Source organism: Plecotus auritus (assembly GCF_963455305.1).
Source record: "Plecotus auritus genome assembly, chromosome: 8".
Classification (NCBI taxonomy): domain Eukaryota; kingdom Metazoa; phylum Chordata; class Mammalia; order Chiroptera; family Vespertilionidae; genus Plecotus; species Plecotus auritus.
This window is the reverse complement of record NC_137782.1, coordinates 65378500-65400296: the sequence shown is the minus strand read 5'-3', so window position 1 is coordinate 65400296 and position 21797 is coordinate 65378500. Positions and strand designations below refer to the sequence as shown.

The window sequence follows — 21797 nt, the reverse complement described above, 5'->3', positions numbered from 1 at the left end:
TTTCCATTACCTACCCCGTTTTATATTCCTCACAGCACTAAACAATTATTTGAAAGGATATTGTGGACTTCAGTGTTTCCTTGTTCAGTGTCCATCCACTGTCCCTTGAATGTCACCTCCAAGACAGCAGGGACAAGGACTAGCTAGGTCACCACTTATTCCACAGAACCCCACAAAACATGTGATAAATGGATCCTGAGTGCTCCAGGCACAACTGTATACATAGAACCCACAGATATTGGGCACCTACTATATGCCAGGCACCATGCTAACCAACTTTTTGTAATGCTCCCAACAACCCCTGAGATAGCAACAATTATTACTAACATTTTATAAATGGGGAAACTGAGGCACAGATCAGTTGAATAATTTGCCCAAGGTCCCATGGCTAGTACGTAGAGTGTGAGGAGCCAAACAGGGGGCCGAGTCCCTGTCCTCATGAAGCCCAGGGGCTAATGGGTAAGCTGGCCTAGCCCACAATGTGGGAAGTCAGGGTCTTTCCTGGAGGAAGTGATGCCTCAGCTAAGTCCTGAGGACAAGTAGGGGTGTGCTAGGGTGAAGTGGAGGGAAGGACAATCTGAACAGAATGGAGGCCAAGAGACAAACAAGAGAGGAGCAAACCGGAGGGACTAGACGGAGGCTTGTGTGGCTGGAGTAGGGAATATGGGGTGTGCCCTGAGTCAGAGGGTGTGGTCACCTCAACCCGCACTGACTGAAGTTGAAAAAGTCCCAGAGGACGAAATAGGAGGCAAGATGACTGGGAAGATGGGCAGGGTACCCCAGATCACAAGGGGCCTTGGCAAGATCAGGGACTAAAGTTTTATTCTGAGGTTTCTAAGCCACACCTCAAAGACTGTATGAGGCCCTAACTCAGTGATGCCCAAAGACCACAGGGGTCTCCAGAAATTTCTGCTGACTCACTGTGGGACCTTGGGCATCTCCAGGCCCTCTCGGGGTTGAGTTTCCCAACTGGTATTGGATGACCCAGTCCCTGCTCCCTCAGCCTTGCATCCCATAAACAGAATACTGTTGACTAATGAGATCTTGGCATTCCTAGAGTTTGATTTTGGGACTCTTGTGCACGGGCCATTCCATACTGTTGTGGCCAGCCCACCGCTATGGCACTTTGCCAAGCAGCTTCTGGGCTGGGGGCTGAGTTCTCCGATCCCTCGGTCCAGTCAAGATATGGGAGCTCCACCAGGTTTTGGCTGGATAGGCGGGGGGTGAGAGGGGGGGTCTGCTCAGATCCTCCCAGAGACAAAGGAGCTGACCTGCAAAGAGTTCCAGCGGGAGCCCCGCTCCCCCTCCCTTCCCCCCCTCTCCCTTCCCAGTCCACGTGTCTCTATTGTCTGTTCCCCGCTTCAGGGAAAGACACAGCCTCGGATGTGTCAAAACCACCACCACCATCACCCTCCCACCCCCGGCAGCAGGGAAATTAATTACTGGACGATTTTCACTTCCTCTTGCAGCGCCCGCCTGAGCTAGCCACCGGAACAGGACCGGCTGAGCAGGGCAGGCATCGCATGGAGGACTTGCTCCCCCCACCAGTCTGGGAGAAGAAAGTTGAACCCCAAACCCAACAGGGGGCTTCAATGGGAAGCTGAGCTGGGGTAGGGGGACGACTTCCTTTAGTTAAAGCTGAGTGTCCACATTGGCCACTTCAGAATTGGGGGCGAAGGAGAGGACTGGAGGCAGGAGGGTCCCCGCTGGCGAGCTCACACTCTTTTCTTTGCACCCCTTCCCTGTGTCCCCATGTGTGTGAACTCCGCCTGCTCGGAACTGCTCTCCCTTCTCTCCCCTCAGCTTCTCCCTCTATCTTGCACTTTTCTTTTCCTTTCTTTGCATCGCTGGGGGGCTTTCTTTTTGTGTGTCTGGATCTCTCTTTGCCTCCCATGGGTGTGTGAATGTACGTTGCTACTTCTCTCTGTCTTTCCTCTGCTTTTCTTGTGTCTTTTTGTTCTTATCTTGGTCTCTCTATTTCTACCTCAGTGTGTGTGTCTCTTTTTCTCTGCATGTCTCTTTCTATCTTTCTCCGTGAATCTCCTCTCTCTTCTCCCCACTCCATACATACTTCTTTCTCTGTCTCCATCTCCGCGCCTTTCTCACCCTCACTTACTCCCCTCCTGCCTGCCCACTGCTCCCTGCGCCTGGCCTGCCCCCACCACCGCCGGTTCAGGGGAACGTGTGCGGAGCGATTGTCCTGGGGGACATTTGATGGATTAGAGCGCTGAACAGTTCCATTGCTAGGGGACCACCTGATCTCCTCCAGCTTGCGTCCCATATAAAGCCGGCAGCCGGAGTGCTGAGCACAGCTCCAGCAGTCGCCTGTCTCCGCGCCACCGCCGCCGAGCCCGAGCCGAGCCGAGCCGGGGCCGCCGCCACTGGGGCCGGCTCCGCGCTGCTGCCGGCCCGCCCGCCCGCTGGGAGCTGTCCAGTGCTGAAACCCTGCGCAGACAGCCAATCGCGCCCGGCTGGCCGCCTCCCCCACCCGGCCACCACGCAAGTGCCCCCGCCGAGCCCCCGCCAGTCACACCATGCCGCGTTCCTTCCTGGTAAAGAAGATCAAAGGGGACGGCTTCCAGTGCAGCGGGGTGCCGGCCCCCACTTACCACCCCTTGGAGACCGCCTACGTGCTGCCTGGAGCCCGGGGGCCGCCCGGGGACAACGGTGAGTGAGACCCGGCGGGTTGGGGGTGGGAGGACGGTAGAGAGGAGGGGGTTCAGGCTCTCCCCAAGTCGGGCTACAAGGGTTGCGCGCGGAGGGGAACCCCGGGAAGAGACTTCCCCGTGCGGTGTGCGCCTCTGGGGCTTCCAAGGGACCGGGGCGGGTGGGGCAGGAGCTAGGTCTGTACAAAGGGAAAGTCGCAGGGTCGGCCCATCCCCAAGACACGCGCCAGACCGGACTTTGAAAGTTGTGGCCCTAGAAGGGGCGAGAGTGAGGGGTGGTGAGAGAAAGGAGAGAAAGGGACGCCCATGAACAGCTAATGCTGGGGAGCTAATGCACAAGGCAGTCTGAGGTTCCACTCTCCCTGATTGAGTGAAGGAAACTGGCTGCCTGAGTATGGTCCCCTCCGGGAAGGTAAGCCAACCTGGACTACCAGTCTTTGGGGTGATGGGGTTGGCTCCCTGTGGATAGCTGGGGGCGACCTCCTTCCCTTTAAACCTGCTTCCCCTGGCGATGCCAGACAAGTGTTCTCAGGCCCCCTCTCTCAGCAACTCTTTTGTTACCCTCAGCCACATGCCTGCCAACGGGCAGGGCCTGTCCTGGGGACTGCGGAAAAAAAGGGGATTTCTAGGAGGGGTTCCCCCAAAGTGGCTCCTGTGCCCCTAGGCAGCACTCCCTCCCCACTCCAGCTCCTCACCCTCCTCCAGAGGCAGCCCTGCTGCTCCTTGTAAGCCCCCTACCCACAACACAGTCCATCTCTTCTCAGAGCAAGTTCCTGCAGGGACAAGGGTTTGGGGGACAAGAGAGGTCATTCAGGCCCAGAAGAGGGTGATCTCTGAAGGGTGTGGGGAAGAACCAGAGACTGCTTCTGTGGCCCCTATCCCCAATCAAGGGGATCACAAAACTGGTCTCCACTGATGGCTCCCACCAGGGCAGGTGTCTGAAGAAGAGGCAATCAGAAATCTGACATCACATGTGGCATGAGCTTTGGGGTGTGTGTGTGAGTGTGTGTGTGTGTGTGTGTGTGTGTGTGTGAGAGAGAGAGAGAGAGAGAGAGAGAGAGAGAGAGAGAGAGAGAGAGAGAAGAAGAAGAAGAAGAAGAAGAAGAAGAAGAAGAAAGGGCTGAGGATAAGGGGGAAGCTGGTCCGGAAAAGGCAGGAGCCCAGGAGGGTGGGAGCTCCTGCTTTGGGGATTTCCAAGCACTTCACCCACATTCCATCACTATGCCAAGCCAGGTAGCAAGAGGGCGCTGGGCAAAGGGCTCTGTGACCTCATCAAGGTCAAAGAAATTAGGGAGTGATCAGGAATATAGCGACAGTCCCTCAGCCCCTGGCCTCACCCAGACTGCCAAGAGAACCAACCCCCTTTCTTGTTACCCACATACTCCTTATTCTACTGTCTTCTTTTCTTGACCCCAGGGCCTCTTGGGGTCCAGGACAGAAGCCAAGAGATGTGGCTAGGCTTGGCTGAGTGCTGGCAGGACAGAGGGTAGACCTGGGGCCATGCCAGGGCTAGGGAGTGTGTGTGCTGGGAGCTGGGTAGAAACTGAAATGCCTGCAAGACTGCAATGTGGATCCCACGGGAGACTGACAAAAGCCCTGGGCTCCCACAGGAGGCGCCCTTGGTTCTGTCTCCAGGCCAGTTGAGGAAACCCAAAGAAGCCCAGAGAATTTCTCATGCATAGCCAAAACTGCAGGTTGTTCCTCAGGAGGGAGGCAGGAGTGCCTTGCCTTGAATTCAGTCCTAAAGAGCTTACAATGAGCCCCTGAGTGAATGGTGGAGAGCAGGGTCAGGGCAAAGCCATCAGCAGAGGTGTTCCTGTGGAGGTTCTAGAAGCACCTCTATCTTTGGCCCTTTCCCCAAAGGGCTCCAGACCAGCTCCCTGGCCTGCAGGGAATCCCAAAACTGTCCCGATAGCCTGATACCTGGCCTGGAACTCTGGGAGGACTGAGCTCTAGTTCTCTGACTTGCTGCGTGACCTTGGGCAAGTGCCTTCCCTTCTCTGGTCCTCCATCTCCCCAGCAGCAAGAGTTTAGATAGCATGAACTAAGTATCCTTCCAACTTTGACAAGCTCAGCTTCTATGAAGGTCAAGTGTGGGAGATGCCTGGGTGAGGGTCTAACAGAATGCAGGGGGGGCCATTGTCAGGGATTCTGTGGGGTTCTATTTACCATCTGATGCCTGGGTAAGGGTCTAACAGAATGCAGGGGGGGGGGGGCATTGTCAGGGATTCTGTAGGGCTCTATTTACCATCTGATGCCTGGCTGAGGGTGGCAGAGTTTTTAAGACCTGGCATTTTTCTTGGCTTCAGTCTTTGCAGCCTGCCCCATGGTGAAGACAGGCACTCTGGCCTGGCTGCCTTGGCAGTATCTGTATAGACAGTTGGTGCCAGAGACCAGGGGGTGACCCTTCAAGCTGGTACAGCCAAGGAAACTCAGGGTCTGCCTTATCCTGTTTTTAGGGGCCTCTCCCATCCCTGGGGTGTGGCCAGATGAGGCAGTTAGGGTTCTCTCACTCCACAGTTGGGAGGGGTGCTGGGGGTCCTTGGAGAGCCTGCCGGCTCCTAGTGGTCCGTTGTCTCAGCTCTGCCGGAAATAACCTTGCTGAGCGTTTGAGGGAAGTGTGAAAAATTGCTGAGCTGACGTTTTTCTCTCCCAGCGTGTGTAAGTGTGCTGGGTAAACAAGGAGAAAGAGAGGAGGGGGGGAGGTGAGGAAAATGAAGGAGGAGAGGGAGGGAAAAGAAGGGGGGAGAGGGAGAGAGGGAGGGAGGGAAGGAGGGAGGGAGGGAGGGAGGGAGGGAGGGAGGGAGGGAGGGAGGGAGGGAGGGAGGGAGGGGAGGGGAGGGCCTGGGGCTGGAGATAGTTCCAGTTATAAGAAAGATCCTCTTACAACCCATTCTTACAGCAAGGGCTGCAGGGTCAGGAGGAGGATGGTGGGAGGGGAAAGGGGGGAGGGGGCAGTTAGGAGTGGGGCTGTGAATGTGGAAGTAAAGGGAACCACAGCTCCTAATTGATGAAGATGCAAGACCCCAAATGAAAAAGGTGTACCCCCAGCGCCAGGAATGCCTGGGAGTGCTGGAGAATTCCTGGAGGACACACACACACACACACACACACAGAGCAATGCTCTTTTTTTGCCTTCCTGCTCCCTTCCTTTTCTGCTTCTATGGGCTAGGCAGAGGGTGCAGCAGGTGTCTGGTCTCCAGGCTCCCCCCAAACTACAGAACCCATAAATAGGGGAGAGGCAGCCTTCAAATGAGGAAAGCTCCAGGTCCCTCTGCAGAGCTCCCCGAAGAAGGAAGACCAGTTCTAATTTCACCACGCTTTCCAATATAATGCCTCTTTCTCCTGCTCCTCTTGCTCCTCCACTGTTTTCTGCCTCTCCCCTGGGTGATTCTGAGCAGATTCATTCTGTGGGTGATGCCAACTCACATCCTCCTAACCCTCTCAGTACCTGTCCCTCCATCTCCATCAAGCACACTCCTTCACAGGCCCAGGCTCCTCTCCTGGGAGATGCTGGGGAGTCTCACCATCCCAGAAGAGACTGCTGCCTACCCTTCTGCACAGCAGTGGTCTCTGTGGACCCCAAATGAATGTTTACCTTCCTTGGGCCTTAACTCTGCACTCCAGCTGGGCCCCAGGTCTCCCTTCCTCTGCACCCTGTCCTGGTCCTGCCCGCCCCCGCCCCCCCACTCCCCACGCACTCCTTCAGAGTGCATCTGACCCAGGCAGAAGAGGGATCAATGCCAATCCAATAACACAGTTGTCTGCCCTCCACAGCTACATTAAGCCTCCCCTGCTAGAAGGCTGAGGAAGCACTCCTACTTCGCCCATGGGCTTATCTAGTTGACCACATTACACCAGTGCCCACTTCCTCTCACTCCCTCTGATGGCGCCGGGGAGTCGCTCCAGGCAAGGCCTGGGAGCCCGGCTGAAAGGCCCCAACGTGTACACCCCACACCTCAGAATGTTCATCTGGGGAGCAGGGATACAAAAGAGCTGCCCCAATATTTTGGTAGAGGGAGCCCAGAAAAGGTTGGGGAGGTGCCCAATGACACAGAGCAGACCCATCTGGGTGTTCTTTAACCATGACTTTCCCAGGCATCTTGGTCTTGGTCCAGGTCCAAGATCCAGTCCAATGTCCAAGTCCAGATCTGAGGTCCAGGTCCAATGTCCATATTCAACCTTAGGTCTAGGACTAAGCCCGAGGTCTAGGTCCAAGGCCAATGTCTAAGGTTATAGGTCCAGTCCAAGATTCAGAACAAATCCATGTCCAAGTTCAAGTTTCGATGTCCAGGATCAGGTCCAGGTCAATGTTCAGGGTCCAGAATCAAAATACAGGTCCAATTTTTAGCCCAAGGTCATGTCCAGGACCATTCTCAAGGCTAGCTAGGTTCAAGTCTTAGACCCATCATTAGCTTTTTCTGTGGCTTTGGACTAATCTTCCCTACCCCAGCCTCAGTTTCCCTCTCATGAAATCAAGCAGTTGAATTTGATTTCTCTGAGCTCTGACTTTCTAAGGATCCAGAAATCTGGTTTTCCTAAGAATTAGTCTGTGGGAGTGTAGAATAATAGGGCCTATGTGGGATATGAAATCTGGGGCTCATGGTTCCCCCTAAAGCCTACGGTCAACAAGGGGTACATGAGGGGCCCAAGCTGAGGCTCCACTCTTTGAACAGTCTGTTTGTGGCTCCTGAGGGAGGGCAGGATAGTATATCAAGTCCCTATGTCAGCACAGCAATTTATATAGGGTGTCCCCAAAAAATGTATACACACTTTAACAGCTGATAGTTCAATTTTGAAAATGAAATGCATTTTAATAAACACTGCCTTTATAATTATTCAAAGTGTGTTTATACATTTTTGGGACACCCTATCTATCCCAAAGACTCTCCACGCACACACATACACAGTGGACAAAAGACGATGAGCACACGGGACTATTACCTCTGACCTACAGAGGCAAACCAAGGGCTAGGAGGGCCCATGACTTGCCCAAGGTCACAAGGGCATAAATGGTGGGACCCTGTCACACCTCCCTGGTGGATGCTTCATCCACATTCTAGGGGCCCCACAGCCTGAAGGCCTCTGGGGGGCATGGTGAGACCATGCTGAGAGAGATGATGCCCCCAGAACTGGCCTCCTTCCCAGCTGTGGTCCCTCCTGGAGTGTCCACTGCCAGCCTTTGGGCAGGAAGGGAGGTTGGAATGGGCTCTCTGATTACACCCTTCTGGGCAGAGAGAGGGTAGGGCAGGAAGCAGGAGTCCTGGAGAGCGAGCACACATTGTGCAAGACACCTGTTCTCCAGACAGAGGCCCAGAAATGGCCTATCGGAGATTCCCTGAAGGAGCAGGAGGCTGCTCCACCAACCAGCACTGGGCAATTCAAGACCCTCAGCCACCCACTTCTATCTCCAGACCCCTTGAAAAATCTTTCCTATTGATTCCTTCAGAGCTATGGGCCTCCCTGTGGGCCACAGGAACTGGGTCACAGTAAGGAAAAAACAGAATGTGGGGGATTTCAGGAGATGGAGTTGGTGGGAAGGGGCCCTGGAATCCTCTAGAAACTCCCTGGGTCTGGGTCAGGGGTTAAGGGTCATGACCACCAGGCCCTACAGCCCTGGTCACGGTGGGCCAGACCTCACTCTGCCCCTGCTCATCTGGACTCAGAGACCCCTCCCCAATGGGCAGGTGTACCCGCTGCCAGGCCCTTGGAGGATATGGGTGTTATATCTGGTCTAGTGCCCAGAGAACTGCTAACAAAGATGCTATAATAAGGGGAAGGGGAGGTACCAGCCCTTTGCCCAGCTCTGTGAGCAGACAGGAGAAACTATTTTTATCCCGCTTTGCTGCTGACAGACCTGGCTTTCTGCTCAGCTGGCTGGAGCTGATTCTTGAGGCCCGAGGCCCTGGCACAGCAAGAAGCAGCTCTAAATATACCCAGGCAGCAGCCCCTCCAGCCCCCACCACCAAGCAGGGCCGGGCTCTCCTCAGGAAAGTGGGCCACCTGGGAAGCTGGCCCACCACCTAGCCCTCTCTTTTTCTGCCCATCCCCAGACAGGCAAGTAGGGCTGGAAACTCCCTGTAAAACGTTTGGGACCCTGGGAATCTGGGAGAGACTGGGAAAAGGAGCTCTAGACTGGGAGGCAGGAGGCCAGCTTCACTCGGACTTGAATTTGCTTTGTGATCTGAGATGGGCCTAGGCCCCTCTCTGGGCCTGTTTCTGTAGAACTAGGACACCAGAAGAAGTGGCCATCATGCTCCCTAGGACACAAGCTAATTAAAGCACTGAATAGGGTACCTTGTACACAGTAAGTGCTCAACAGTATGAGTCATCACTTTTATTAATTATTTACAAAAATTTACAAGGGGCTACAGCATTTTCTAGAACAATGGCTTCTCCTACCTCCATCACCCCATCATCCCATCAGCCACAGGCCAATTGAAAATCTTTCCTCCCCCAGCAGGTATCCATGCCCACTCAGGTGTTTTGGGAAAGCCACAGACTTTGAAGGGTTTCAACCCTAACACCTCCTCCAGTAATCTTGGACAAATCTCTCCCCTCTCTGGGCTTATTAGTGCAGTGCCCACGGGGAGGGCTCAGTGGGAGCTGGAATAGCAGTCCTAGCCGTACTTATCAGAGATTCCCCCACCCGCAGCTGGATGAGACAGTGTCTGCAGAGAATTTATTAATTCTCATAAAATTCCATTCCCACCACTCCTTTGGGTGCAGGATGTTTAAAAAAGGATTCTGGACCTCCAATCTGAACTATCAAGACTCTTAGGCAGGGAAAACCAGAAATCATTCTCAGGTGACATGTACAAGACATCTCCACATCGCCAAAGTGTTTCTGAGCCTTCCTGCCACCCCACATGGCAGGGGTGTCTCTAGTTTGAATCCCTCAAATGGGGGAATCTGAGCCCAGAGAGGCTGCATGACATGCCCAAGGTCACAGATCTAGGGTATGAGTACCAGGGCCAGGATGAACGCCAGGTCTCTTCTCCCTGGGTCCCTAGGCCCCCCTGCCTATATAAGGACCCAAACAAGAGAGCCCTGTCTCTCCCTTTCAGCTGAGAAACAGCCAGCTCAGCCTTTTATAGTCACCCGTGGGACAGAGGAAGGCACCCCAAACCTATCTGGGTTCCATGAACAGAGTTAGAGCATGACTTATAGTTCCTAAAGAATTCTCCAGGGTTGAGGCCTAGACAGGTGAGGTGCTTTGCCCAAGGCCACACAACATGTGCCCTGGGCATGTTACTTAACTACCTTGTACCTGAGACACCCATGTGTGTCTCCTACTCTCTGGCAGATCAGAAGGATGTCACCAGGAAATTAAGGGATAATAATAATGAGAATAATAATAACAATTTGAGAAGTTATTGTGTGCCAGGATTGTACTAAGGGCTTTATATGTATTAATTCATTCAATCCTATTATGAGCTTCCTTATACAGATGTGACGCAAAAAGGTTAAATAACTTGCCAGAGATCACATAGTTAGGGAGAGGTCTGTGGATCTGAGAAGAATGAGATAGAGTTGATGGGGGTGAGGGACAGGACAATGGGCATCACTGACAGATCTATTCAGCACGATGCAGAAGATGTCTTTAGAGCATCCCAACCTTCAACCTTACAGATCAAATTCAGAGAAGTTAAACAACCTGGCCAAGGTCACAAAGCAAACCTCCTCTTAATATCCCCACCCTACCCTCACAGCCCATGCTAAACTCCACAGCTGCTGGGTGTCAGGTCTGGTCCCACAAATTCCTGTCCCAAAGGCAATTCCACATCTGTCTTTAGGCAGATGAGCAACCTTTGTTGGAGGTATCCCTATCCTATATAATAAAAGGCTAATATGCAAATCGACCAAACAGCAGAACGACCAGTCACTATGACATGCACTGACAACCAGGGGGCAGACGCTCAATGCAGGAGCTGCCCCCTGGTGGTCAGTGAGCTCCCACAGGGGGAATGCTGCTCAGCCAGAAGCCAGGCTCACGGCTGGTGAGCGCAGTGGCGGTGGTGGGAGCCTCTACCACCTCCGCGGCAGTGCTAAGGATGTCCGACTGACAGCTTAGGCCCGCTTCTGTGGGGAGCAGGCCTAAGCCGTCAGTAAGTCAGACATCCCCTGAGGGGTCCCGGACTGCAAGAAGGGGCAGGTGGGGCTGAGAGGAACCCCCCCCCCCAGTGCATGAATTTTGTGCACCAGGCCTCTAGTCCTATCTAATAAAAGAGTAATATGCAAATTGACCATCACTCCAAGACACAAGATGGCTGCCCCCATGTGGTCAAAGATGGCTGCCTCCATGTGGACACAAGATGGCCACCACAAGATGGCCTACAGGGAAGGGCAGTTGTGGGCAGTTGGGGCAGACCAGACCAGCAGGGAGGGCAGTTAGGGGTGACCGGGCCAGCAGAGGAGGGCAGTTGGGGCAGACCAGACCAGCATGGAGGGCAGTTAGGGGTGACCAGGCCTGCAGGGGAGGGCAGTTGGGGGAGACCAGGACAGCAGGGGAGGGCTGTTGGGGGGGGGACCAGGCCTGCAGGGGAGGACAGTTGGGGGGGGCAGGCCTGCAGGGGAATGCAGTTAGGGGTGACCAGGCCAGCAAGGGAGGGCAGTTAAGGGTGACCGGGCCAGCAGGGGAGGGCAGTTGGGGGTGACCAGGCCTGCAGGGGAGGACAGTTAGGGGCAATCAGGCCATCCGGGGAGCAGTTAGGCATCGATCAGGCTGGCAGGGGAGTGGTTAGGGGGTGATCAGGCTGGCAGGCAGAAGCAGTTAGGGGCAATCAGGCAGAGGCAGGTGAGCAGTTTGGAGCCAGCAGTCCTGGATTGTGAGAGGGATGTCCAACCGCCCATTTAGGCCCGATCCAGTGGGTTCGGACCTAAACGGGCAGTTGGACACCCCTCAAGGGGTCCCAGATTGGAGAGGGTGCAGGTGTGCACGATTTTCGTGCACCAGGCCTCTAGTTTCTATATAAAGAGCCTCCATGAGACAGGAGTAAGATGCTGCAGTGCTGCAGGCTGCCACCAGATGGCGATGCCTACAGAGAGCCCAGCTTGGGTGAAAACTACTACCCATCAGAAGTTTTCTCATCAGAACTTGAGGTAGAAATCACACATTCTGGATGAGGAAACAGAGAGGAGCAGCAAGATATATCCATGCAGATGCCAAGAAAACTGCAGCACAGAAACATCTCTGGGGAACTGTTATTATTTAACAATAATGGCCAACATGTACTGTGGCTTTACAATGTGCCAGGCACCGGGTTGGAATCCTAACTCCAAATTACTAGCTGTGTGACCCTGGGAATGTTACTTAACTACCTTGTGCCTCAGTTTCCTCATCTGTAAGATGGCAGCAACCTTAGAGTCATGAAGGTAGAATGCATTCATGTGTGTAAGGCCCTTAAAATAGTGTCTGACACATAAGTACTCTAGGAGTATTGGTTATTATTTGCTTTTCATTTATTGTTTACTCATGGACTGTATGAATTAGATGCTTTTATTACCATCATTTTACAGCTAGGAAAACTGAGGCACAGAGAGGTCAAGTAGTTTGTCCAAAATCACACAGCTGTGAATAGTAATGCTGAAACTCAATCCAGGCAGTCTGGCACTAAAGTATACACTTAATCAATATGCCTTCCTCCCTTCATCAGAAAACATGCAAAGCACTGGTCACACGGTCAGCAACCCCCTCCAAATAGTTTGTATTCTATCCCCATATCCAGAGAAAGGACCTAAGGCACAGAAAGATGCATGACTTACTCAAGGTAACCCAGCTAGAATCTATGTAGGGAATCAAGTCATCCCACAACCAGGCAGACAGAACAGCCTGCAACAGACCCTACTGGGCTGGCCTGGCAAACCTTTATCACCCGTTCTACAAATACTGAGTGCCCACTAGCTTTGGTCCTATTTATAGGAAGTGAACAATCCAGCCACAGCCCCTTCCTCAGGGACCTCCCAAGATACGGAAAACTAGGGAGCATGCAGTGAATTCTATTCCTTGCTCCACCCCTTAAGCAAATACCATCACCACTCTGCACCTCAGTTTCCTTATCTGTAATACAAGAATTTTTGTGATGATTCAATTAGGTGAGTGATGGAAATGAAGCACTTAGCCCAGAGCCTGGCATATAGTAAGTGCTTAATAAATATAAGCAATTATTATTACCATCAATAAGTACAATGGGAAAAATACTAAAGGAGAAGAAGGGGATCTAGGTGTGCCCAACAGATATTTAACTCAGTCTGAAACAATATTCCCTGAATATCTGGGGGCTTGAATACCGGGCCTGATTCCTGGAGTAGGAGAATCTCCAGACTGAAGGCATAAAAGAGGGAGGCGGGGAATAGGATGCTGAGAGGCTATGCAAACCTCGCCCAATTAAAAAACTGCTACCACCACAGCCCTGTCTGCATCTGACCACAGAGCCCCTCCCTACTGAGTCCTCCACCCCCACAACCCCAATCACATCTGTGTGCAGTGGGTCCTGTGCAAGCAGTTGGAGGGACAGAGGAAACCATAAAGACACATTCTCTCTTCAGGGCTGGCAGACAGCACAGATTTCACTCCGTGACCATCCTAAACGCCAGATGAGAGGTAAAGGGAGCTAAACTCCATTGTTCTCTGAAATCAAAGGACAGTGGAAACGTTTGGTAATGTAGTACTAGGATAGTAAGTTTGAACATGTCTGCCCAAAACTCTCCTGGGAGCCCAAGCCCCAGGGTCCTGGGGAGAGTGCTAAGACCATGGTAGGCCCTGGGAGGCAGAGACAAATTGGGGTGGCCCATGCCTTTGGGAAACCCCTGTGGAATCCCCTGGGAGAGCCCCAGCCTGCACACTCACCAATCACTCAAACCCACATGCACAGTATTTCTGGTACAACTCTAGAGAGGTGGGAGGAGGAGGCGGAGCTGAATTCTCACAGAGGGACATCAGATGGCCTCTAGAGGAGCAAAGTAGACTCTAGAGCAAGTACAAGGAAGTCCCCTCCCTAGAGCACTTATTACAGACCACGCACTTGACCCCTTACATCCTCCAGCAACCCTGAGGTGGGGCTGGGGGGTCTAACAGGATTGTGACTCATTCACACAACATCTATGTATTACACACCTCTTTTGAGCCAGGCACAGTCTGGGCACACAGATCCAGCCCTGGGAAGCTCATAGTCTGGTGCGGAAGGCAGACAAATAATCATCAGTGAAATCACTTTTTCAACCAAGTAAAATGCATACTTACTAGTATAATAGCTAACACTTATATAGCAATTACTGTGTGCTCCCTTTCTCTCAATTTCCTTCCATGTAAAATGGGGATCATAAGAGTTTCTACTTGGTAGGGTGTGTGACGATTAAATGGTTGACATGGGTAAAGCATCAAGGCAGAACCTAGCACACAGTAAGAGCTTAATACATGTTTCTAGTCATCATTTTATTCAGTACTTCCAAATCCTGGGAAGGAGTATCCAATTATAAGCTCCATTTTGTAGATGAGGAAACAGACTCTGAGAAGGTATAGGACTGGAATGGCAAAATAATGTCAGAAGAGAGAAAGCATAAACTTTAGTATCAGACTGCCCAGGTCTGAATCTTGGCTCTATCATTTCCTAGTGGTGAGCTTAGACCCTGTGCCTCAGTTTCTCTATCTGTAAAGTGGGTGTAATAAAAATAAGACCTACACTGTGTGGCTGTAAGCACTTAAGAAGCTAGTGAAAACAAAGCCAGTAGAACTGTGGGGGGCTCTGTGCTCCATGAGGGTGGGGTGGGGATTATTTTTACTGGGGCCCACACACAAAAGGATTCTGAACCTATGCCGCCCGACACCAAGAGCAAAGACACCTAACAGAGACCACTGTCTTACCAGCCGCCATCATCTTTCCAGAGACGTCAAGGAACGCGGAGCTGGAGAGCCTGGGCAGTGACTTGCCCCAAGGGAGAAGCCCTCTTCAGCGCCTCACCTTCTCCCGCTACCTTCTCGCCCCTCCAGGTTATGCCCCGCACTGCCTTCCCCCCACCAGCTATGATGTGGACCAGAAGCCGGGCCTGGAGCTGGCACCTGTGGAGCCTCCGTACCCGCCGGCGGCGCCGGAAGAGTACAGCGACCCCGAGAGCCCGCAGTCCAGCCTGTCGGCGCGCTACTTTCGCGGGGAGGCGGCCGTGACCGACAGCTACTCCATGGACGCCTTCTTCATCTCGGACGGGCGCTCGAGGCGGCGGCGGGGCGGGACCGGCGGGGACGCGGGGGGCCTGGGGGACACCGCGAGCTCCGGGGGGCGCGCGGGACGCGCAGGGGCGCCAGCGGGCGGCGGGCACCGGCACGCGTGCGCCGAGTGCGGCAAGACGTACGCCACGTCCTCGAACCTGAGCCGCCACAAGCAGACGCACCGCAGCCTGGACAGCCAGCAAGCGCGCAAGTGCCCGACGTGCGGCAAGGCGTACGTGTCCATGCCCGCGCTGGCCATGCACGTGCTCACGCACAACCTGCGCCACAAGTGCGGGGTGTGCGGGAAGGCCTTCTCGCGGCCCTGGCTACTGCAGGGCCACATGCGCTCGCACACGGGCGAGAAGCCGTTCGGCTGCGCGCACTGCGGCAAGGCCTTCGCCGACCGCTCCAACCTGCGCGCGCACATGCAGACGCACTCGGCCTTCAAGCACTACCGCTGCCGCCAGTGCGACAAGAGCTTCGCGCTCAAGTCCTACCTCCACAAGCACTGCGAGGCCGCCTGCGTCAAGGGAGCCGAGCCGCCCCCGCCGCCCCCCGCCGGCCCCGCCTGCTGAGCTCCCGCCTCATTTCCACGCCCGGAACTCGCTCTGCACGCGCCCCGGGACCCCCACCTGCGCCCTCTCCAACTCTTGTGAGAACCCCCCTTTCCCCCCAGTCCCTCCCCCCAGCCTCCCAGCCCGGAACTTTTCTCTCCAGCCCCAAACCCATAACTGACTCCCGGCATTGTTTCCCCAACTCATCCTGGCCCACATAGTCCTTTCTGGCTTCCAAGACTCGGACCTTGACCCCCTGTCCATGCCCTCAAGGCTCCCAACTCAGGCACCAGGTCCGCGCCTCTCCCGGGCCCCAGAGCCGGAATTTTCTCTCACCCAGACCCTGCACCTTTCCTCTTCTGACGTTCAGATCTTTCCTCGCATTGCTCAGCAAAGTCCCTGTGACTATTCCTCTATTGGAGGCCCTAATCTACTAGTAAGAACCAAACCTACCCTTGACTCACCCCTGCCGCCTGCCTGCGGTTTCCCTTCCACACTCCCGATGCGATGCGATGCGATGCGATGCGGGCCCTGCAGCCTCCAGATCACATTCAAACCCCAGGCCATTCCTCTGGCCTCTTTGCTGAGTTTCCTTGTATCCGTCCAGATCCCCTCCACACTCTGGCCTTAGGCCAGCCATTCACACACTACCACCACTCATCCACCCTCTTGGGCTTCTCACCGCCCCCCCCCCACCCCCTACTGTCCCCAGACCCCCTCATCCCTCTATCATCTCTCACCCCTCTGAATTCTCCTGACCTGGGGCAGACTTGAGGGGCAGTTCAGGCCCCACCCCCTCAAGTAGTCCCTCTCTTACCCCAGGACAGCCCCTCCCTGAGCTTCCAAACTCAAGCTGCCCTCTCCCCAGATTCTCTGAGCACTTTCCCCATCCCTAGGATGGCAGGTACCCCTCCTCATTTGTTGGGGGGACGTCTGGGGCACCTCACAGATGCCCTTCCCCTGTCCGGCTGGGCCTCTCCAATTATTTATTTGTGTATTTATTTATTTATCTATTTATTATTCTATTTAATCTCTTGTCCTCACGTAGGGATGGTCTGGCTTCCCCAGCTGGACTGGGAGGTCAGGGAGCCAGGCAGGGAGAGGACAGCAAAGGCCATAGAGGGCTGTCCCCCCACACCCTCACCCCATCTTGGGGAGTGAGGGAGCAGCCCCACCCTCATCAGAGCCTGAACTCGCTGGGGAAGGGGACACAAAAACGGGGGGATTATCGCCTGCTGACTCTCACTGGGGGGTGGGAGGGGAGGTGTCAGGAGGTCCAGTCATGGGGCAGGTCCCCACCTTCCTGAGCCTTCCACTCCCCCTCCAGGAGACTGGAGAGAGGAGCCTCCTCATTTGTTTCCTATTTACTCCTCTTCTCGAGGGACCCCAGGTTCCAGGGACCGACTGAGCCCCGGACCCAGCTGGGGCCTCGGTCTGCTTCGCTCCCCGGGAGGAGCGCTCCCTCCCAGCCACATCTATGCAACTCTCCCGGGCAGAGGGGCCAGGGCTGCCATTGCCCCGTTGGCCGCCACTACCTCCCCCGCCGCTCTTTGGCTTGCCCGGGCGAGGATCGAAGCACACACCTCCACGCTCACGGGCCGGCCCTCTCTGCTTTAAGCACACACTCTGCCCCGTCGCTAGGCGCCACCTCGGGGACAGCAGTCCTGGAGCCTCCAACCCTCCGCCTCTCCCCCTAGCCACAAGGGGGGGACCCTGGAGCAGGGGCACTTCTCTATGGCTTCTCCACTCCCGGCCCACCCGGGAAGGGAGGCGGCAGGGATGGGGGAGGGAGAGGGTTCACAGAAGCAATTATGGAGGGTGCTGACCCTGTAAATAGGAACTTCCGACAGCAATAATTTTCCATGCATGCTAAGCCTTTTGGCCATATTTTGTATGAGCGCTTGCGCTCCCCCCTCTCTCCTCCTCCTCGTCTCCTGCCCTAGACCCCCCATTCCTTCCTCACCTCCAGCAGTATTACTTGTAACGCAATTCAGGGATATTAAAGGGACTTTGGCCACTCTCCAGCGCCTCTAGACCTTGTGATGGAGGGAAATAGGGTGGGGAGCGCTCCTGAGAGGAAACCCGGTTTTTTCCACTCCATTTCCTTCCCTGTAGCCTGACCAGCCAGTAGCTGCCACCAGGGGTCGCACACATCCAGGGGTCCCTTGACATCCTCAGTCCTAAATATTCCTCAAGTACTGGGGTCACAAACTCAAAAGGGCTCAAGAACCACATTAATAACATAAGTGAATAAAGCAGGTTGCCTTAATACATTGTGGAATGGTGGAGCCTGTGACTAACAGGAAAGAATATGTCTCAGCTTAAAGAACTGCAATTCAAATTACACCTCCAAAACAAACTATGAGCCAGACTTGTCCCTTCACAGCCAGCTTACAACCCCTATATTCTTCCCCACCACACGCTTTACTGCTCTGGTCAGGTTTCTGGCCAGCCCTACTGATCGCACAAGCAGCAAGTGCATGCATGCAAAAAAGGTTCAAAATTGTCCAAAAACAGTGAACTGCCCCCAGAGCTCATGAGCTACCTGTCATTAAAGGTGTTCGGGAAGATATTGGACAATCAATCCATCTTCTGTGCTGTCTTGGTGATCCTTCAAAACACAAATCTGTCCTTGCCTTACTAAAAACTTCACTGGGGACCTCCAACACCATGTCACTTAATTCCAACCCTCAACACAGACTCCTTGAAAGGTGGGGCCTGTGTGCTTTGAGGGCTGGATGCTAGGCAAGGGAGTGGGGGCTGAAGGCTGTAACTCCATTTCTCTTGGTGCTGCCTTTCAGGTTTCCTCCTTTTGTAGGCAGCGCACTCAATTTTAGCCCCTCATCCTGTCTGCCTTTAGACCCTAGTGCAGCCGTGGGCAAACTACGGCCCGTGGGCCGGATCCGGCTGTTCTATCTGGTTCTCTTGCTCTCCCCTCCGCTCCTTTACTTTGAATTTATATTGGTTCACACAAACACTCCATCCATGCTTTTGTTCCGGCCCTCCGGTCCAGTTTAAGAAACCATTGTGGCCCTCGAGTCAAAAAGTTTGCCCACCCCTGCCCTAGTGCCTGTCCACCTTGCCCTTCACACACCTCTGGACCGGCAACCGCGTCCTGAGCTGCATGCTAGGTGTCTCCAGCAATGACAGCAGTGTGGGAACCCCCACAAAGTCTCCAATGGGATTTTGAGGGGCCCAGGCACTGTTGCCTTCCTTAGCCAACCACACACAGTCCTCTGTGGCTACTACACACTGCTCCTGATTGGCTATTGCATCAGCTACATCTGCTTCAGGCTCAGAGAGAAGAACCCACGCTAGATCAGCATATTATAAACATCTAATTCCTCTGTTAAATCCCTTTGAAGTGGAAAGTATTTAACGCAGGGAATTGGCTGCTGACAAAATGGTTGAAGGCCCTCAGCTGGACCCCCGAACATCACCATAGTACTAGCCCAGCAACAAAGCTGCTGTCTCTTTCACAACCACACTGGGCCAGTCAGGAGGCTGCCCCACTGAGTTCAAGAACACAACACAGTAGGTGTGACCCAGGGATCAAGAGGTCTCTGCCACTGCCCCTGTAAGTGACTGTCTCCCGTCGCCTACTGCCCTGGTGGCTCCACAATGGGACACTGTTAGAGGAAAACTCGGCACCTCCACAACCGCCCTGCCCGTAGTAACAGACAAGGCAATAAGAAAATGGTCCTGCCCCCTCCTGCCATCCAAACCCCACAAAAGCAGAACCTAACTCCCTGTCAGTACTCTTACTGCAAGGAAGTCTGAGAAATATAGTTTTTAACTCTCCAACACAATTCACCCAGACAAGGGAGGATCTCCTTATATACCGGTAGCAGCCAAAATCAATGAAGCTAAAGATTTACTAGAAGGTCAAGCTAAAAAATGAAGTAAATGTATGATGAATTTTAAGTTCTTGCTAGTTATGTATATGAGAACCAGCTTTTTATAATAAAATGTCCCAAAGCTACACATTTTAAAAATGACTTAGCACAAACTAAGTCAAAGTCTTGGTATATGTTTCTTGTTTAAATGATGAGAATTTTAAATCAAATTACAGACTGTTTTTATTTTTTTATTTTTTTTTATTTTATTTTTCCTTTTCCTCAAATATATTTCATTGATTTCTTACAGAGAGGAAGGGAGAGGGATAGAGAGTCAGAAACATCGATGAGAGAGACATCGATCAGCTGCCTCCTGCACACCTCCCACTGGGGATGTGCCCGCAACCAAGGCACGTGCCCCTGACCGGAATCGAACCTGGGACCTTCCAGTCCGCAGGCCGACGCTCTATCCACTGAGCCAAACCGGTTTCGGCTACAGACTGTTTTTAGATTAATGCTCAATTATGGGTACATACCATTGAAATAGAAATATTATTCATTACTCATTTAGTAAATAATTTGGTACTTACGTAAAGGCAAAGTGAACATGAAAGTCACTGCTCTCAAGGAGCCCCAATCTGATGAGACCCATAAACTAGTAATTAAAATACAATGTGATACATATTATGATGGAATTAGTACAGATTGTTATAGCAGACTTATCTCATTGGGAGGAAACACTGTCAAGGTACAGAGACCTGGCTCAGCTACTTAGAACTGTGAATTTAAAAGTGAGTTTAGTCACAACTTTGACCTAAAAAATTGAGGATGCTAGGTATCATATCATTGACAGAATTCAAATTTCATACATTAAAAACTTGATTTTTTAAAAAAGGTGGGAAGTTGCTTCAAGACCCCAAGGAGATGCTCAGCAGTCACTGAAGCTGCAGAAGAAAATGACAAACTTTCTGCCTACAGTAAATACAGGAACTTAAGGGTTTGTAGAGAGGACAAAGAGGAAATGGAGAAGAAAACAGAATGGCACCAAGCAACATGGCAGGGCCTTGTAAGCCAAGCTGTAGAAATGGACTTGAGCAATTTGGGGGTAGGAGAATGTGAAATTTTAATGTTCCTTTTGTGGCACAGAAATCCTTTGGTCTCCCCAGAAAAGTCTTTTGCACACTCAAATGCTTGAGGTACTAGATTCTTAGTCGAAAATGAAAGAGAAGCCCTGGCCAGGTGGCTCAGTTGGTTGGAGCATCATCCTGTACACCACAAGGTTGCGGGTTGGATTCCAGGTCAGGGACATACCTAGGTTGCAGGTTCAATCCCCAGTCGAGGTGCATACGGGAGGCAACTGATCAGTGTTTTCTCACATTGTTTCTCTCTCTCTCTCTCTCTCTCTCTCTCTCTCTCTCTCTCTCTCTCTCCCCGTTCCTTCCCCTCTCTCTAAACATAAATAAAAAAAATTAAATTAAAGAGAAGGGGCGGGGCAGGGAGCCCAGGAGAAGGATGGGGAGAACAGGTAGTTACAAACAGGGACTCCAGCTGGTTTGGACAAAAAGAATGTGTTGATGTCCTGCCCCTTATTCCCTTAGTCCACCTCTGAGGTCACTATAAGCAGGCAGCTTCATCCTCTGGGTCCTCAGACACTTGCTCAGTTGGAGTACAGGCAGCCTAGAAATGGCAAGGAGTTAACATCCTCAGGCAACCAATGAGGGATACGAGTCAGTGAGTAAATGCCCAGCCCCCTACCCCCTGACCCTCAGAGGGACAATGCTGATACATCATGCATGATGTTTCTTCTCAGAGCCCCCAGGTGTGAGCCCCAGTTGCCCGCCAAGTTAACCTGCTCACCAGTGTGCCCTCTATTGCCACTTCTCCCTTCCCCAGTCCTTCCTGGGATCACCTCCTACAGCAGATGTATCTTCTAAGATGGTCACAATACTTCCCACCCGCAAGCTCTTTTAGAATCTTGCTACTCTACCATTAAGAAATGGAGTCTTGCCCTAGCTGGTTTGGCTCAGTGGACAGAGTGTCAACCTGTGGACAGAGGGCTCCCGGGTTCAATTCCAGTCAAGGGCACATGCCTGGGTTGTGGGCTCAATCCCCAGTGGGGGGCGTGCAGGAGGCAGCCAATCAATGATTCTCTCTTATCATTGATGTTTCTATCTCTCTCTCCCTCTCCTTTCCTTTCTGAAATCAATAAAAATATATCTTAAAAAACAACAACACCTGGTTTGAAAAAAAAAAGAAAAAGAAATGGAGTCTTTGTCCCTTCCCTTGAACTTGGTTCATCTCCTGCAAATAGAATGCTGCAAAAAATGATTCTATATGACCTCCAAGACTAGACTGGGAAAGTCCATGAAGCTCTGCCAGGTTCCCTTGAAGCAGTAGCTCTTGGAAGCCAGCACCATGCTATGAGGAAGTCCAGGCCACATGGAGGTATTCTGGCTAACAGGCAGTACCATCTGCCAGGTGTGTAAATGAAGTCACTTCCAGATGATTCCAGCCCCAGCTATCAAGTCACCTCCCA

At 52.9% G+C, this 21797-nt stretch overlaps 1 protein-coding gene across 1 annotated transcript; it reads left to right on the top strand.

Moving 5' to 3' along the window:
• Positions 1 to 1943: 1943 nt before the first annotated feature.
• On the top strand, positions 1944 to 17696 carry SCRT2 (scratch family transcriptional repressor 2). Its single transcript, XM_080684821.1, has 2 exons — positions 1944 to 2667; positions 14656 to 17696. The coding sequence occupies exons 1-2, from the start codon at positions 2535 to 2537 to the stop codon at positions 15444 to 15446; spliced, it is 924 nt and encodes a 307-aa protein (XP_080540947.1). The 5' UTR covers positions 1944 to 2534; the 3' UTR covers positions 15447 to 17696.
• Positions 17697 to 21797: the final 4101 nt, after the last annotated feature.